Source organism: Mobula birostris, chromosome 1 (genome assembly GCF_030028105.1).
Source record: "Mobula birostris isolate sMobBir1 chromosome 1, sMobBir1.hap1, whole genome shotgun sequence".
NCBI lineage: Eukaryota > Metazoa > Chordata > Chondrichthyes > Myliobatiformes > Myliobatidae > Mobula > Mobula birostris.
Genome location: NC_092370.1, coordinates 6,821,408 through 6,839,056, shown reverse-complemented (window position 1 = coordinate 6,839,056; position 17,649 = coordinate 6,821,408). Strand labels below are relative to the sequence as shown.

At 43.8% G+C, this 17,649-nt stretch overlaps 1 protein-coding gene across 2 annotated transcripts in view; it reads right to left on the bottom strand.

The window, feature by feature from the left end:
* Positions 1–10,352: 10,352 nt before the first annotated feature.
* deptor (DEP domain containing MTOR-interacting protein) overlaps positions 10,353–17,649 on the bottom strand; it is a 122,848-nt gene continuing 115,551 nt past the window's right edge. For both annotated transcript variants that reach the window (XM_072283583.1, XM_072238481.1), the window contains exon 10: positions 10,353–12,577. In XM_072283583.1, coding sequence (XP_072139684.1) covers positions 12,446–12,577 — 132 coding nt within the window. In that variant the 3' untranslated portion in view covers positions 10,353–12,445. The remainder of the gene's footprint in view (positions 12,578–17,649) is intronic.

Sequence of the window (17,649 nt, the reverse complement as noted above, 5' to 3'; positions counted from 1 at the left end):
TAGGAAGTGTCAGCACAGATAGGATATGGTAGTGCTGTGGTCCCTTCAGACAGGATATGGTAGTGCTGTGGTTATTGGATTAGCCGACAGAGTTTTACACCATTGACCCACGGGTGGTTGCCGCTCTCCCCGAACACTCTCTGAGGCCCACACAACTCCTGAAACTCATCCGAGACTCACCAGGGTTTGGATCTCTTCTGTGCTCCAGGACTCACTGAGGACCCTTGGTCACAGTGCATCCTTGGCTCTCATCACGTTTCACTGCAGAATTTACTGTAGCAATCGTGGTCACGTGCTCCCATGTTTTCCCCAGGTGCTCCAATTTCCTGCCACAGCCAAACGAAGTACCAGGTTGGTTAATTAGCCATTGTATGTTGTCCCACGATTAGGTTAGTGTTGAATTGGGGTTGTTGGGGTTGCTGGGCTAGCGTGACTCGAAGGGCCAGAAGGTCCTATTCTGCGCTGTATCTCAATCAATAAAAAATAAAATGAAGTAAAGCAAACTTGCTACTTTGGGAGAGCTACTGTGAACAGTCTGTAGGGGATCTCACATGAGGCAAAGTTATACAATTATGTTCAACTTCACCAGGACTAAAGTGTTCTGAAACGTAACTACACAGTAAACATCTGGGACAAAAAGTATTATCAGGAATTGAACAGGTTAGGACTTTATTCCCTGGAGTACAGGAGAAGAGGGGAGCTCTTACAGAGGTGTATAAAATAATGAGGGGTATAGATAGGGGCAATGCATGCAGGTTCTTTCCCCTCAGCTTTTCAGAAGATCAGGCACAGGGGAGCCATTAGCTCAGCGCAGGCTACACTCCACCAGTGGACGCGACAAAAAGTCCCAGTTGAAAAAAGCAGAGACCACCCATCCTGACTGATGTGCAGGGTGCTGAGAGAAAAACAAGGAACTATTGGACCAGATTGGTAGGTTGTTCATCCAGCAATACTCATGGTATGTTAATGATTGTATTTGTCTCCGTTGTGGATATAAAATTTTTTCTTCATTGTTCTGAGAGATTCGTCCTTGCTTGTCCACGTCAGAATGGGAGAAGACTTGTAATATAGTGGATTCCTGTTAATTGAGCCATTGGTTAATCAGGGCAGTTCCTTATTTAGGACACTCTTAAAGAATAAAAATAAATTCCCTTCATCTGTTTGGGACACTATACACTTAACTGGGGCAGGAGACTGTTGCCAAACAGTTTCTATCTTGCTTCAGCTGCATGCACTTGTGTGACCATTAGATGCTACACAGTGCATTGAGTGATTAGTTTTTAAACAGATAGTCATAGTCATAGTCATACTTTATTGCTCCCGGAGGAAACTGGTTTTTGTTACAGTTGCACCAAAAATAATAAATAGTAATAAAACCATAAATAGTTATATAGTAATATGTAAATTGTGCCAGGAAATAAGTCCAGGACCAGCCTATTGGCTCAGGGTGTCTGACCCTCCAAGGGAGGAGTTGTAAAGTTTGATGGCCACAGGCAGGAATGACTTCCTATGACGCTCTGTGTTGCATCTCGGTGGAATGAGTCTCTGGCTGAATGTACTCCTGTGCCCAACCAGTACATTATGTAGTGGATGGGAGACATTGTCCAAGATGGCATGCAACTTGGACAGCATCCTCTTTTCAGACACCACCATCAGAGAGTCCAGTTCCATCCCCACAACATCACTGGCCTTACTAATGATTTAGTTATGTTTGCTTGTGTTCAAAAAAACCAATTATTTTTGTCACTGATAGTTGGTGAGTAATAAGCAATAAGACAATTCAGAACTGTTTTGCTCACTGCAGTTGCAAGCATTCAAGCTTGGAGATACTGTACCAGAAATGGCTGGGAGTGGAAAGGAAACTATTCCATTACCTCAACAAACTAAGAACTATGAAGAATTTGAAGGTAGCAAAAATCATCTTGAATGTTACATTAAAAATGAAAATTTGAATGATGCAATCATCTAAAGCATTGTATGAAGACATTCCATTATTTGCACTAGGTGTCTGCACTGATTTTGTTCATTTACAGTCAATCATAAGGATATGATAGATGAATTCCTCTGTCAATAACTATTGGGATCTAATACAGTTTTATCGTAATGTGGTATATTGATAGTGTTCTAATTTGTTCTGTATTTCATTTAAATACATAAATTATTACTCAGTTAAGTAGTAATTTATATTTTTGTTACCTTTTTAACTATTTCCATGAAACTTCAGCTAATTGGGGCAGTCACTTAATTGGGCCAAAATGTACTGGTCCTGATGTGTCTCAATTAGCTGGAATCCACCGTATTTTTAAGACAGAGGCTTAATATAGTGAGATAACAGTGGATAGATGAGAAAGCAGAGCTTAGTTTAGACAGATTACCCTTGAGGAACGATATTATTTCAGGCTCCGACAACTGAAATGTTATTTTATTAATTTATATTGAAGGGCCAAGTAACTGACCATAACTCCTGATTTGTTCACACTTTGTGTCTCTACCTTAGCCGTAATAGTTAAAGAGCACTACCCCACAGAATCAGGCCCCTTGGTCCATCTGGTCCATGCTGACCTGACCTACTGCGTAGTCACATTGTCCTGTACCTGGATCATATCTCGTCTAACCCCTCCCATCCATATACCTATCCAAACCTCTCCTATGGTGACGTAGCGGTCAGCACAACACTATTACAGCTCAAGGCATTGGAGTTCAGAGTTGAATTCTGGTGTCCACTGTAAGGAGTCTCTGTACGTCCTCCCTGGGCGATACGTGGGTTTCCCCTGGTATCCCTCCACGACGTCCCAGAGATTTACTTGGTAGGTGAATTGGTCATTGTGATTAGGTTATGGTTAAGTCAGGGTTGTCAGGGGTTGATGGGGCAGTGTGACTCTAAGGGTCAGAAGGGCTTATCCCAGGCTGAATCGCTAAATTAAAAAATAAAAATATAAACGTTGTTAACAAGCCTGCATCCACTCATCTGCTGGCAGCTCCTTCCCCATTTGCACCATCCTCTGAGCGAAGATGTTTACCTCAGATTCACTTTAAACGTATGATATCGAGTTCTCGTCTCACCCAACCAGAGGGGGAGCAGTCTGCATGCATTCACCCCATCTATACACCTTAATTTTATACACCACCATCAGATCTCCCCTCAATCTCCTATGTTTGAGGGAAGAAAGTGCTAACCAAGTCGATTACTTTTGCCCCAATCGTTTGTTGTATAGTTACGTTTCAGAATACATTAGCTGTGTTGGATCATAATTTTACAACTTTGTCTCATGTGAGATGAACTGATCACATTAACCTTTCTGAAGGAGCACGTTCTCCACGTGACCGGTGGGTTTCCCCCTGGTGCTCCTGTTTCCTCCCCCATTCCGAAGACATTCCAGTTAGTAGTTTAACAGGTCACAAGTGCAGCTGAGCCGCAAGGACTCGCTTGGCCTGAAGGGACTGTTATGGTACTACAGCTCTAAGTAGGCCCTTCTGTCCATCTAGTCCATGCTGGGCCCTTATTTTGCCTAGTCTCACTGACCCGCACCCGGACCACAGCCGTCCATACCCCTCCCATCCATGTACCGATCCAACTTCCGTAAAAATATTGCAATTAAACTCACATCTGCCATTTCCAGTGGCAGCTTGTTTCACACTCTACCACCCTCTGAGAAAAGAAGTTCCTCCTCATGTTCCCCTGAAACCCTTAACCCACTAGTTCTAGTCTCATCCAAACTCACTGGAAAATGCCTGCTTGCATTTACCCTATAATTTTGTATACTTCTATCAAATCTCCCCTCATTCTCCTACACTGTACGGAACGAAGTCCCAACCTATCCAGCCTTCTCTTATCACTCAGTTCCTCCAGTCCCAGCAACATCCTTGTAAACTTTCTATCTGCTCATTCCACCTTATTGGCATTTTTCCAACTTTCCTATCAAAAAGTGTACAGAACTGCATTCATTAGGCCTCACCAACATCTTATACAACTTCATCATACCATCCCGTCTCCTCTACTCGGTACTTTGATTTATGAAGGCCAACGTGCCAAAAGTTCTCTTTGCAACTCTATCTACTCAGTTTACTCCACTTTCTCCCCTCATCTGCATTGTTCCATCTTTGAGCACCATAGATTTATTCCCACTGCCATTCTAACTACTCAGCTTCCCTTCCTAGTTTCCACTTCAGCTGAATTAGAAATTTTCTCTTTAAAATCAAACCCGCCCTCCCCAATGTACTCAACCTCTGAGTACTGCGATCACTTGGGTGGGATGTTCTCCAAAGGGTTGTCTATTGGTGGCTGTAGAGGCCAATCTGGGGTTCACATAACCGGGTTGTGAGTGTGGATTCCCTAAATGGAGAACACCTGTGCGAGGCTTTGTTTAACGTGGGGCGTCTGATGTACGGGCAGCCACCACACGGTCCTTGACAGATCGGGGTCAGGGTCCAGTGACATGGAATGCAAGAGGACTGGGGACACTTCATTGCTGTGGCCTTCCTCCATCTTCATTGCTGTTGTGATGTGTCATCATCATGATGTGTACCAATTTCCCCCGGGATCTATAAAGTATGACTATGATTATCTTCCGCCAGCTCCACCATTGAGGTCTTAGTTAGAGTGCTCCTTGTCTGGAACCTCCTCCTTGACCTCACCAGGAGTTAAACTCCAGGAGGCATCGTTTTCAGGATGGCAGGAACTTACAAGTCTCTCCACCGTGACAATGTCCTCGCAGAAGACTCATCTACCAGTCAATCCTCAACCCCACCCCCCACTTCCCCTTCCCTTACTCTGCTGTTGCCGCCCTGTTATGCTTGTCAAGAATTCCATGTTTGGACCCCTCTAATATTTACTTCAAATTGCAAATATGTGAATGTGATTAAAATGTCTTCCAAGGGCTTCCCAAAATTGGTTTCTCACAAGGGTTCTTTACTTGTGTTATTTGTGGTAATTTTGCTTTATGTGTTGTGTGTGAGTTATACGTAGTGTACTCTGCTCCCTGGTCTGGAGGAACGATGCTTCATTTGGCCGTACATGTGTGTACAGTAGAATGACAATGAGCTTGAATGGCAGGAGCACCACGTCAGAGTTTTGAAGTTTTATTCGCTGTCGACCTGAAGTGGTGGTGGGCAAGCTGCAGCGAGTCCAGGTCCTTGCTTGGGCAGGACTAAACGATAAGAGGTCACAGTCTTTTTCTCCGGGATAAAGGAGTCTAATTCTGGTTAGGACACAGGTTTAAGTTCAGACAGGAGAATGTAAAGGGGTCTTGAGGGGCATGTTTTCCAGACAGTGGAAGGTGAGGCCACAGAATGAGCTGCCAGAAGAAGTGGCTAAGGCAGGTAGAATTTAAAATATTTAAAAGAGATTTAGATGGTTACATGTACATAACAGGGGTGGGAATGGAGGCCGTTCAAATGCAGGCAAGTGGGGCTGGCTCAAGTAATTAATTTATTAGTCAGCATGGCCGAGTTGGCCGAAGGGGCTGTTTCTGTATCTCATCGTTATAGACAATTACAGCACAGAAACAGGCCATTCCGCCCATCCAGTCCATGCCGAACCATTTAAACTGTCTACTCCCATTGATCTGCACCCAGACCATAGCCCTCCATACCATCCCATCCATGTAACTATCTAAACTTCTCAAACATTGAAATCAACATCACATCCAGCACTTGTGCCAGCATCTCATTCCACACCATCACCCATAGGGTGAAGTTCCTCCTCATCTTCCTGCTAAACATCTCACTTTTCACCCTTAACCCAAGACCTCTAGTCCCACCCAATCTCAGTGGAAAAAGCCTGTTTGCATTTACCCTATCTATACCCTTCGTAATTTTGTATACCCCTGTCAAATCTCCCCTCATTCTTCTACATTCCAGGGATTAAAGACCTAACTTTCAAACTTTCTTTATAAATTATTTCTTATCTTTATGGCTTTTTCCCCTCGTGCACATCTGTAGCTTTTAAAGATGGTTAACCACTCGACTTTTCCATGACTGCAAAATAAATTCAAATTCGTTTTCCCCCCTCCCCCTTTTCCTTCTCCCTGGGCCTCCTGTCCCATGATCCTCTTGTATCCCTTTTGCCAATCTCCTGTCCAGCTCTTGGCTCCATCCCTCCCCCTCCTGTCTTCTCCTATCCTTTCGGATCTCCCCCTCCCCCTCCCACTTTCAAATCTCTTACTCACTCTTCCTTCAGTTAGTCCTGACGAAGGGTCTCGGCCTGAAACGTCGACTGTACCTCTTCCTAGAGATGCTGCCTGGCCTGCTGCATTCACCAGCAACTTTGATGTGTGTAGTTTCAGATTCATTTGTCATGTGTACATCAAAACTTACAGTGAAATGTGTGATTTGTGATAACAACCAACACGACCTCAGGAGTTCAACAAGAAAAATCATGTTATATTACTTATTAACTTACTGCCTGTGACATCGCTGGCATTTAGGGCAGCAATGAAGATCCTCCGTCTCTGTCTGTCCTTGGCCATCTTCTCTATTGTGACCCGGATGTGGTTCCGGGTCCTCATTTCAGCCTCTACAGTCTGGCACCAAGTTGCATTTGGTCGCCTGCGTTTTCTCTGCCCTTCAGGGGCTTTATCATGCCAGTAGTTGCCTCTTTGTTTCACTACTGTCAGTCATGCAGGTCCTGGGTGGAGGCTCAGGAATATCGTCGGACACAGATATAGAAAGATCTTTCACTGCTGTTCCCATAACTGTTTTGTTTGACCAGTCAGGGTTGTTAGCCCCGAGCTGAACCCCCGAACCTGGAAGACCGGTGACCCTACCCTTTGACCTCTTTGGCATGGGTGACCCTACCAAGAGCCAAAGCATAAAGCCCTGACTCCAGCCAGCATAGCTCTCCGGATCATTGAGGCACACAAATCTCCATACCTCGACAAGATTGTAGTCCTCTTGGAGGTCACACCTCATCAGACAATGATAATAAACCCTATTCTGTTTCTGATTTGGACAGAACTATGGTCATATGGCTGAGATCTGACTTGTACCATCACAGCAAGCGCATAACCAACAAATCTCATTGCTTCCTGTTCCTGCCCTGTACTTCCGGCATCCTTCAATTGTCTAACATTTGTCACTTCATCTTTCTTAACTGTGTGCCCCCTCCCAGTGAGATTACCCCAAAAACTGCGTCAGATAACACACAAACTCACAAAAAACAATTGAGATTCATTTATTTATCACATGTACATCAAAAAATACAGTGAAATGTGTCATTTGCGTTAACAACCAACACAGTCCAAAGGTATGCTGGGGGCAGCCGGCAAGTGTTGCCACTACTGGCTGTCTGAGTAGGAGGCATGAGGATGGGTGAGTCAGTGAGCTCGGCAGTCAAGGTTCCGTCATCGGCCAGTCCAAAGTTCTATGTAAATTTATTATCAAAGTACATATATGTCACCATATACAGCCCTGAGATTCATTTTTTGTAGGCATACACAGTATATACAAGAAATATAATAGATTCAATAAAAGACTGCACCCGACAGGATGGACAGACGACCAATGTACAAAGCACACAATAGTGGAAAAAGGTAAATGAATAAATAAGCAAAATAAATCATGAACATGAGATGAAGAGTCTTTGAAAGTGAGTCTATAGTTTGTGGGAGCAGTTCAATGATCAGATGAGTGAAGTTGAGAGAAGTTATCCCCTCTAGTTCAAGGGCCCGATGATTGAGGGGTAGTAATTGTTGCTGAGCCTGGTGGTATGGATCCTGAAGCTCCTGTACCTTCTTCCTGCTGGCGGCAGTGAGAGGAAATCACGGCCATGGCGAGGGTTTGATATTGAAGATCAAAACCCAAAGGTTAATAAACCTGACTCTAAATTAAGACCCCTTAGATTTGGACTCCTCTATCCTGGGGAAAACAGTTACCATCCATCTATTCTATGCCCTCATAATTTATAAACCTTGGTGAATAAGACTACCCCTCACTCCTTATGCTCCAGGGAATGAAGGCCTAGCCTGTGAACCGTTCCTTTCTAATCCTGGCAACACCCTTGTGAACCTTTTCCACTCTTTCCAGTTTAACCACATCTTTCCTACATTAAAGTGGCCAGAACCATGCACAGTACTTCAAGTGCAGCCTCACTAGTGACTTATACAACAGCAACATAACCTCCCATCTCAAATACCCAATGCTCTGACTGACGACAACCAGCATGCAGCCTGAAGAAGGGTCTCGGCCCAAAGCGCCAACTGTTTATTCATTTCTCTGGATGCTGCCTGACCTGCTGAGCTCCTCCAGCATTTTGTGTGTGTTGTTCTGGCTTTACAGCATCTGCAGAATCTCTTGTGTTTATGCAAAATGGCTTTTTTCACCAACCAGTCAACCTGTGACACTACTTTCAACAAATGACACACTTGTACTTCTTGGTCCCTCTGTTCCCTTGCGCTCTACCACAAGTCCTGTGCTGGTTGGACTTCCCAAAGTGCAATACCTTTCACTTACCCACGTGCCGCCCCTCAGCCCAATTCCCTAACTGATCAAAGACCCCCCCCTGTAATCCACAATAACCACCTTCGAATTTCACGTCATTTCTGAACTTGCTGATCAAACCCCGTGCAGTGACTCGCTTTCGAGGACGCTACAACTTGCGTTCTCAATGTTACTCGTTATTTAGTTTATTTATTCAGAGATACAGAACAGGCCCTTGCATCTCATCAAGCCACGCCGCCCAGCAACCCACCAATGTCACCCTAGCCTAATCACAGGACAATTTACAATGATCAACAACCTAACCAGTGTACCGTTGGACCGTGGGAGAAAACCCACAAGCACATGGGAAGGAAATACAAACTGTCAACAGAGGATGACGGAACTAAACTCAGATGCTTTGAGCTGTAATAATGTTGCGCTAACCTTTTATTCTGTATTTACACTGTCTGTCGTCTTTTGCACATTGGTTATTTGTCCATTTATGTTGGTGTGTAAATTTTGATTGATTGCATCGTATTTCTTTGTATCTACTATGAATTCCCACAAGAAACTGAATGGACAGTATATGGTGATAATAAATTTATTGTTAATTTTGTGTCCAAGGCATTAATATAAATAATGATAGACCATTTGAAGCTGAACAAATATAATTTCAGACTATTTGTATCATGTAGGAATTTGGAGAAATACTAAGTTTTTTGAATGTGTCTAATTGCATATGTGTTTAAGTTGCATGCCATCTTGGACAATGTCTCCCATCCACTACATAATGTACTGGTTGGGCACAGGAGTACATTCAGCCAGAGACTCACTCCACCAAGATGCAACATTGAGCGTCATCGGAAGTCATTCCTGCCTGTGGTCATCAAACTTTACAACTCCTCTCTTGGAGGGTCAGACACCCGGAGCAAATAGGCTGGTCCTGGACTTATTTCCCGGCATAATTTACATATTATTATTTAATTATTTATGGTTTTATATTGCTATATTTATACTCTGTTCTGATGCAACTGTAACAAAACCAAATTTCCCTCGGGATCAATAAAGTATGACTATGACTATGATCATCACTGACAGCGCCAAGATTTGCAGGGAAGAAGTCTAAATGGGAATGCAGAAAATTAATCTTTAGTGACATGTCGCACTTCATGGTTTTGTATCCTTAAAGCATGTTGTCAACCAGCTGCATTAAACTTAGTGCTCTGTAGTTGCCAAGAAAACTTCCAACAACATCTTTGAATGCCTTCTATGCTGTTTTCTCCAGTCTCACCAGAAGTTCTTCAAATAGCCTGTCATTGATGACCTGTTTGATTTGTGGACCAACAAAAACACCTTCCTTAATCTTGGCATCAGTTATTCTGGGAAACATCTATCTCAAATATTGAAATCCTTCACAAAAATATATAGCCTTTCTAAAACCTGTCTGCCATGCAACATCCACCCTGCCTAAGCATGCCTGGACAAGATAGAAAACTTTTCAGCTTACATTGTGGGCATTTTAATTAACTTATGTATTGAAATAACAAATATGTGCAATTTTTAAAAATGGTGCATGATACGTAAATTTCACGGTGATTTTCATGATCAGCAGTCCAAAATCCATCTAAAAGTATTCAGGAAACAAACGCTTTGATTTCCAGTGCTACCACCCTCTGCTTCATAACTCCAAGCCAATTTAAAAGAGTAATGTTGTCCCAGCAACCTGGCCTGATCAGCACCCCTCCCAGAACAATCTCTACAGTCATCAACACTGTATGTCACTGTCACACTTTGTCTTTACAACAAAACCAAATGAGCACAGCAGAAGATTGTGAACATTGTAAGTTCTTGAAGTACTGTGATACCTATTAAAGCGTGACTTCTTTTTTAATCAACAGGATTATATTTTAATATTTTTTGAAACCTAATAACCCGCAGGATGAAACACAGCTAGTGGCCAAAAGCTTTTGACAGACTAAATGGCTTCTTTGTACCTGTTCCTGTTTTTTGGGGTGGCACAGGGTTCATTTCCCACCGCTGCCTGTGAGGAGTTTGTATGTTCTCCCCGTGACCGCATGTGTTTCCTCCGGGTGCTCCGGTTTCCTCCCACATTCCAACAATGTACTGGTTGATAGGCCAGTTGGTCATTGTAAAAGATCCTGTAAGTAGGCTAGGATTAAATCGGGGGATTGCTGGACGAAGCAGCTCGAAGGGCCTAATCTGCACTGTATCTCAAAAAATAAATAATTTGTACAACAAAATTAATTTGCACAACAAAATTGATTTGCTATATTAACTTTAACAAGTCCGCCAGCATGTCCACTGTTCATTTAGAACTTCCGTTACCACAGAAGAGACTTGAAAAGTCCTGATGAAGCATCTCAGTTCAAAACGTTGGCACTTTATTTCTTTGCGCAATGCTGTCTGACCTGCTGAGCCCCCCCAGCACTCTGTGTGTTATTGTGTTAATCTTGATTTGCAGCATCTGCAGAAACTCCTGCACTTTTGCAAATCTGTATCATTGCCTGGTTGACTACTAAGAACCAAACACCAGTTCTAAAAATACATACAAGATCAAATTTATTCAAAGCCTCAAAATGTGCCTGCATGAAGTGTTATGACTGAGGTAAATACAGGCTACAAGGTGCACCATCTTTTTCAATGAATTAAGTTTCTAGAAAATTTAAGTCACAGCTCAAGAAAACAAAATACATTTAAAACTAAAAACACTAAACGGAGAAACACTGATAGAATCGAACATTTCAATGACAATCAACGAGTGATCCTGCTGTCAAATAAACCCTCAGAGTTCAAATGCTGGTAGCTGCTTGCTTCATTTTTGATCAGGCAAGCTGTAGCTTAATCCACATGGTGCCAGAGGGGGTGGGGGGGTGGAGAGGGAAGTGGGGGGGGGCTGGGGAGGGACTTGCAGGTGGACTGGGTAAAGGACAAACACAGTCAGCCACAGAGTTTGGAATTAACTCCCAGTATGTTAAAAGTCCAGCTGCTTATTTCAACTGAAATTTTATTTACCAGTTTTTCCCAAATAAAAATGGGGTAAATTTTTCAAAGCTGCTTTTTTGTTTTCTTCACTTTATTGAAAATAAATAAGCAATCTTCCCAGCATTCAGTCAAATTTTGTCAATCAATACTTTGGCACTTTTAATACTTTTGGATTCTGATTCAGATTCTGGGCACCTCGATTCAAATGGTCCAGAAGTTGTTTCATTTCTACAATTCAGGATACCTTAAAACTTTCTGGTAAGTGCCTCCTGTCCATAAAGTAAGTTAGAAAAATGTGCCCAGAATATTTTCACAAGTAGAAATGGAAATTTTAAAAAATTAAGCTTTGCTGAACACAGTGACTATTCCCAGATAATTTTGACAATATCGTTCAATGCAAACAGAATGGCGAAAGAGGAAGAAAACAAAAATCAGTTTTATATTCACAACTTAAGAGATTGCAACTCAAGCCAAAGTTTCTTCTTTTTCTGAGAAGAGAGTATTTGGTATTAAGGTCAGCAGGAGTTCCAATTTCAGGGAGGCTGATGCCATCAGCTCTTAAAGCCTCATCCAGTATACCATAACAAGACTGCATATTCTCACTTATTTCACTGCACAAATACTGTTAAAGTGATAGTGACCCCAGAGGGAGTGAGCTCAGAGTGTGAGCTCTTTGCTTTTGGTGGTAAAACAAACAAATCATTTATTCCAGAGTTGAGGTATTTCTTCTGCATGTAAAATAAAACAGCGTGTTACATCCTACACCCTAATGTAAACAAAAGACAAAATAGTTATGTACAAAACATGCTTCTAAGTTTCTAATATATTACTACGACAACAGATTTCATGTAAAGCATATCCTAGTTCCAGTGTTTAGAAAACTTTAAACATTCAAATGAGGCAGTTCTCAACAAAAATGAAGTTTTTTAAACAAGGCAATGTTATAACCCTAAAAAGCTACAGTATACGTTCCCTTCTTCCAGTTTCACACAATATTCCCATCACACTTCATGACTGGCAACTTTTCCTATTCAGAGTTCACTTCCTCCATGATCTCCATTACGACGGTGCGCTGGCCAGTGAGGATGAGGTTGCTGATAGTTCTGTAGTCCAGGTGAAGGACATTTAGACCATTCACAGAAACAACAAACTGCCGAATCTAAAAAAAAGTTGAGAAACAAACAATATCATTCCAGCAGTTATTTCACAGAAACGTAGATGACTGCAGCACAGTGCATGGTCCTTTGGGCCATGATGTCATGTCGACATCTTTAACCTACACAAGATCAATTGAAACAAGAGCCTCTGCAGATGCTGGAAATCCAGAGCAGCACACGCAAAATGCTGGAGGAACTCAGCAGGTCAGGCAGCATCTATGGAGAGGAATTACGGGCTAAGACCCTTCATTAGGACGCCTGATGAAAGGTCTCCACACAAAACGTCAACGCTTTATTCCTCTCCATACATGCTGCCAGACGTGCTGAGTTCCTCCAGCATTTTCTGTGTGTTACTCTAAGATCACTCTAACGTAGCCCTCTGTTTTTTCCCTTTCACCCATGTGCCGATCTACAAGCATCTTAAATGCCCTTTCACTCTCTGTGTAAAGGTATATACAGTGTCTCTAAAAAGTATTCACTCCCCTTGGAAGTTTTCATGTTTTATTGTTTAACAACATTGAATCACAGTGGACTGAATTTCACAAAATGGACTCTGAAATTAACCAATTTCCCCCAGGATCAATAAAGTATGACTATAACTATGATTATGACTTAATTTGGGCTTTTTGACACTGGACAACAGAAAAATACACTTTTGTGTCAGTGAAAACAGATCTCTACCAAGTGATCTAAATTAATTACAAATATAAAACATAAAATAATTGATTGCATAAGTATTTACCCCCTTTAATATGACACACCAAACCATCACTGATGCAGCCAATTGGTTTCAGCAGTCACATAATGAGTTAAATGTGTATCACCTGTGCCAACTGCTGGTGAGTCAGTATCCTGGCGAAAAATGACACCATGAAGACAAGAACACTCCAACAAACTTGACAAAAAGTTTATTGAAAAGCACAAGCCAGGAGATGGATACAAGAACATTTTCAAGTCACTGAATATCCCTTGGCGTTCAGCAAAGTCAATCATCAAGAAATGGAAGGAATATGGTACAGCTAGAAATCTGCCTAGAGCAAGTCATCCTCAAAAACTGAGTGACTGCACAAGAAGGGGACTAGTGAGGGAGGCCATGAAGGGACCTATGACAACTCTGAGGAGTTACGAGCTTCAGTGGCTGAGATGGGAGAGACTGCACATACAATAACTGTTGCCTGGGTGCTTCACCAATTGCAGCTTTATGGAGAGTGACAAAGAGAAAGCTGTGGCGCGTGGCCAAGTGGTTAGGGCATTGGACTAGCGATCTGAAGGTCGTGGGTTCGAGCCTCGGCCGAGGCAGCATGTGTGTCCTTGAACAAGGCACTTAACCACACAATGTTCCTGTCTACCCTACTGAAAATGGGTACCGGCAAAAATGCTGGGGGTTAACCTCGCGATAGACCGGCGTCCTATCTGGGGGGGGAGTCTCATACCCTCATTCGCTTCACGCCATGGAAACCGGCATAAGCACCGGCCTGATGGCCACAAGCTCATGACAGACTTTAATCCTTAAACAAAGAGAAAGCCTCTGAAAAAAACTCACATGAAATCTCAGCTAGAGTTTGTGGGATACTTGGAAGTCAGCCGGAAGAAGGTTGTGTGGCCTGATGAAACCAAAATTGAGCTTTCTCGCCATCAGACTAAACGTTATCTTTGGCATAAGCCAAACACCGCACATCAGCGAAAACACACCAACCCCACCATGAAGCACGGTGGTGGCTGCATCATGCAGTGGGGATGCTTCACTGCAGCAGGCCCAGGAAGGCTTATTAAGGTAGAGGGTAAAATGAATGCAGCACAATACAGGGAAATCCTGGAGGAAAACCTGATGCAGTCTGCAAGAGAGCTGTGACTTGGGAGAAGATTTGTTTTCCAGAAAGAGGATGACCCCAAACATAAATCCAAAGCTACACAGGAATGGCTTAAAAACTACAAAGTTAATGCCTTGGAGTGGCCAAGTCAGAGTCCAGACCTCAATCCAATTGAGAATTTGTGTCTGGACTTGAAAAGTGCAACGCACACAAAATGCTGGAGGAACTCGGCAGGCCAAGCGGCATCTATGGAAAAGAGTACAGCCAACGTTTCGGGCCAAAACCTTTCATCAGCACTGGAGAAAAAAATATGGGGAGTCAGAGAGTCAGAGTGAGAAGATGGGGGGGAGGGGTGAAATGAAGAGCTGGGACATGTCAGTCCATGGCCTCCTCTACTGTCACGATGAGGCCACACTCAGGTTGGAGGAGCAACACCTTGTACCGTCTGTATAGCCTCCAACCCGATGGCATGAACATTGACCTTTTGAAATTCTGGTAATGTCCCCCCTTTGCAATTCCCCATCCCTCTGGTGCTCCTCCCCCTTTTCTTTCCTTCATGGCCTTCTGTCCTCTATCAGATTCCCCCTTCTCCATCCCTGTATCTCATTCAGCAATCAACTTCCCAGCTCTTTACTTTGTCCCTCCCCACCTCCCAGTTTCATCTATCAGCTTGTGGTTCTCCCTCCCCTCTTCCCACCTTTTAACTCTGACTCCTCACCTTTTCTTCTCCAAGGCCCGATGAAGGGCCTCTGACCAAAACATCGACTGTACTCTTTTCCATAGATACTGCAGCACTCTTTGTGCATTGTAAAGAGCTGGGAGGTTGATTGGCAAAAGGCACACAGGGCTGGAGAAGAGGAATCTGAGAGGAGAGGCCAGAAGGCCGTGGAAGAAAGAAAAGGGGGAGGAGCACCAGAGGGACGCAATGGGCAGGTAAGGAGGTAAGGTGAGAGAGGAATGGGGAATGGTTAAGGGAATGGGGGGACCATTACCGGAAGTTTGAAAAATTGATGTTCATGCTATCAGGTTGCAGGTGCTGCTCTTCCACCCTGAGTGTGGCCTCATCACGACTGTTGGAAGCCATGGACTGGCATGTTGGAATGGGAATTAAAATGGGTGGCTACTGGGAGATAACGCTTTTTCTGGTGGACGGAGTGCAGGTGCTCGGTGAGGTGATCTCCCAATCTACGTCGGGTATATACAGGAGGCCACACGGGGAGCACCGGACACAGTATATGACCCCAGCAGACTCACAGGTGAAGTGTTGCCTCATCTGGAAGGACAGTTTGGGCCCCTGACTGGTGGTGAGGGAGGAGGTGTAGGGACAGGTGTAGCACTTGTTCCGCTTGCAAGGATAAGTGCCAGGAGGGAGATCAGTGGGGAGGGACAAATGGACAAAGGAGTTGCATAGGGATCGATTCCTGCGGAAAGCAGAAAGTGGGGCGGAGGGAAAGATGTGCTTGGGGGTGGGATCCCATTGCAGATGGTGGAAATTCCAGAGCATTACGTGCTGGATGTGGAGGCTGTGGGTGTAGGTGAGGACAAGAGGAACCCTTGTTGGGGTGGCGGGACGATCGGTTGAGGGCAGACATGTGCGAAATGGTAGAGCTGTGGTTGAGGGCAGTGTTGATGGTAGCAGAAGGGAAGCCCGTTTCTCTAGAAAAGGAGGGTATCTCCTTCATTCTGGAATGAAAAGCCTCACCCTGAGAGCAGATGTGACAGAGTCGGAGGAATTGAGAGAAGGGGATGGCATTTTTACAAATAAGGTGGGAAGAGGTCTAGTCCAGGTAGCTGTGAGAGTCCATGGGTTTATAATAGACACCAGTAGATAAGCTGTCTCCAGAGATCGAGACAGAGAGATGGAGAAGATTGAGAAAGCGGAGGGAGGTGTTGGAAATGGACCAGGTAAATTTGAGGACAGGGTGAAAGTTGGAGGCAAAGTTGATGAAGTTGACGATCTCTGCATGGGTGCAGGAAGAAGCACCAATGCAGTTGTCGATGTAGTATATGAAAAGGGAGTGACACCAGTGTAGGCTTGGAACATAGACTGCTCCACATAGCTGACAAAAAGGCAGGCATAGCTGGGGCCCATGCGAGAGTTTGGAGGAAGCGGGAGGAGCCAAAGGAAAAAAATATTGAGAGTGAGGATAAGTTCCACCAGACAGAGGAGAGTGGTGGTGGAGGGGAACTTGTCTGGTGTCTAGAAAGAAACTGAAACTGAGAGCTTTGAGGCCCTCCTGGTGGGGGATGGAGGTGTATAGGGACTGGACATCCATGGTGAAAATAAGATGCTCAGGGGCTTGAATCATGAAATTTGTCATGGATGTAGGCTGGGAGGGACGGAACTGGGGGGATAAAACTGAGTTGAACAATACAGATGAGTTCAGTGGGGCAGGAACAAACTGAAACAATGGGTCTACCTGGAAAGGCAGGTTTGTGGATCTTGGGTAAGAGGTGGAATGGGAGGTGCTGGATGAGGGAACTATGAGGTGGATGGGAGATCCCCCGAGCTAATAAGGTCAGCGACGGTGTGGGAGATAATCGCCTGGTGGGATCCAGTTCAAGGGGTAAGTAAGGGGAAGTATCTGACAGTTGTTGCTGGGCCTCAGCAAGGTATAGGTCAGTCCACCAGGCTACTACAGCACCCCTCCTATCTGTGTGTTTGATGGTGAGGTAAGAATTAGTTCAGAGAGGTTGGAACTGGAGAGGGGGGCAGTGAAATTGAGGCAATTGATGTCCTGTCAGCAGTTGGCAATGAAAAGATCCAGAGCCAGCATCTGGCCTGCTGAGTTCCTCCAGCATTTTGTGTGTGCGTTGCTTGGATTTCCAGCATCTTGAAAAGGCTGTTCACTCATGATCCCCATGCAATTTGACAGAACTTGAGTAGTTCTGTAAAGAATTCAAAAAAAAATGCAGTATCCAGATGTGTAAAGGTGATAAAGACCTTCCCACACAGACTCAAGGCTGTAATTGCTGCCAAAGGAGTATCTACTAAATAGTGACTTGAAGGGGCTGAATATTTATGCAATCAATTATTTTGTGTTTTATATTTGTAATTAATTCAGATCACTTTGTAGAGATCTGTTTTTACTTTGACACAAGTCTTTTTCTGTTGATCAATGTAAAAAACAGCCAAATTAAATCCACTGAAATTCAATGTTGCAAAACATGAAAACATGAAAACTTCCAAGGTGGTTGAATACTTTTCATAGCCACTGTAAATATAGATAGATAGATAAGTGGCAGAGTGGACTTGATGGGCT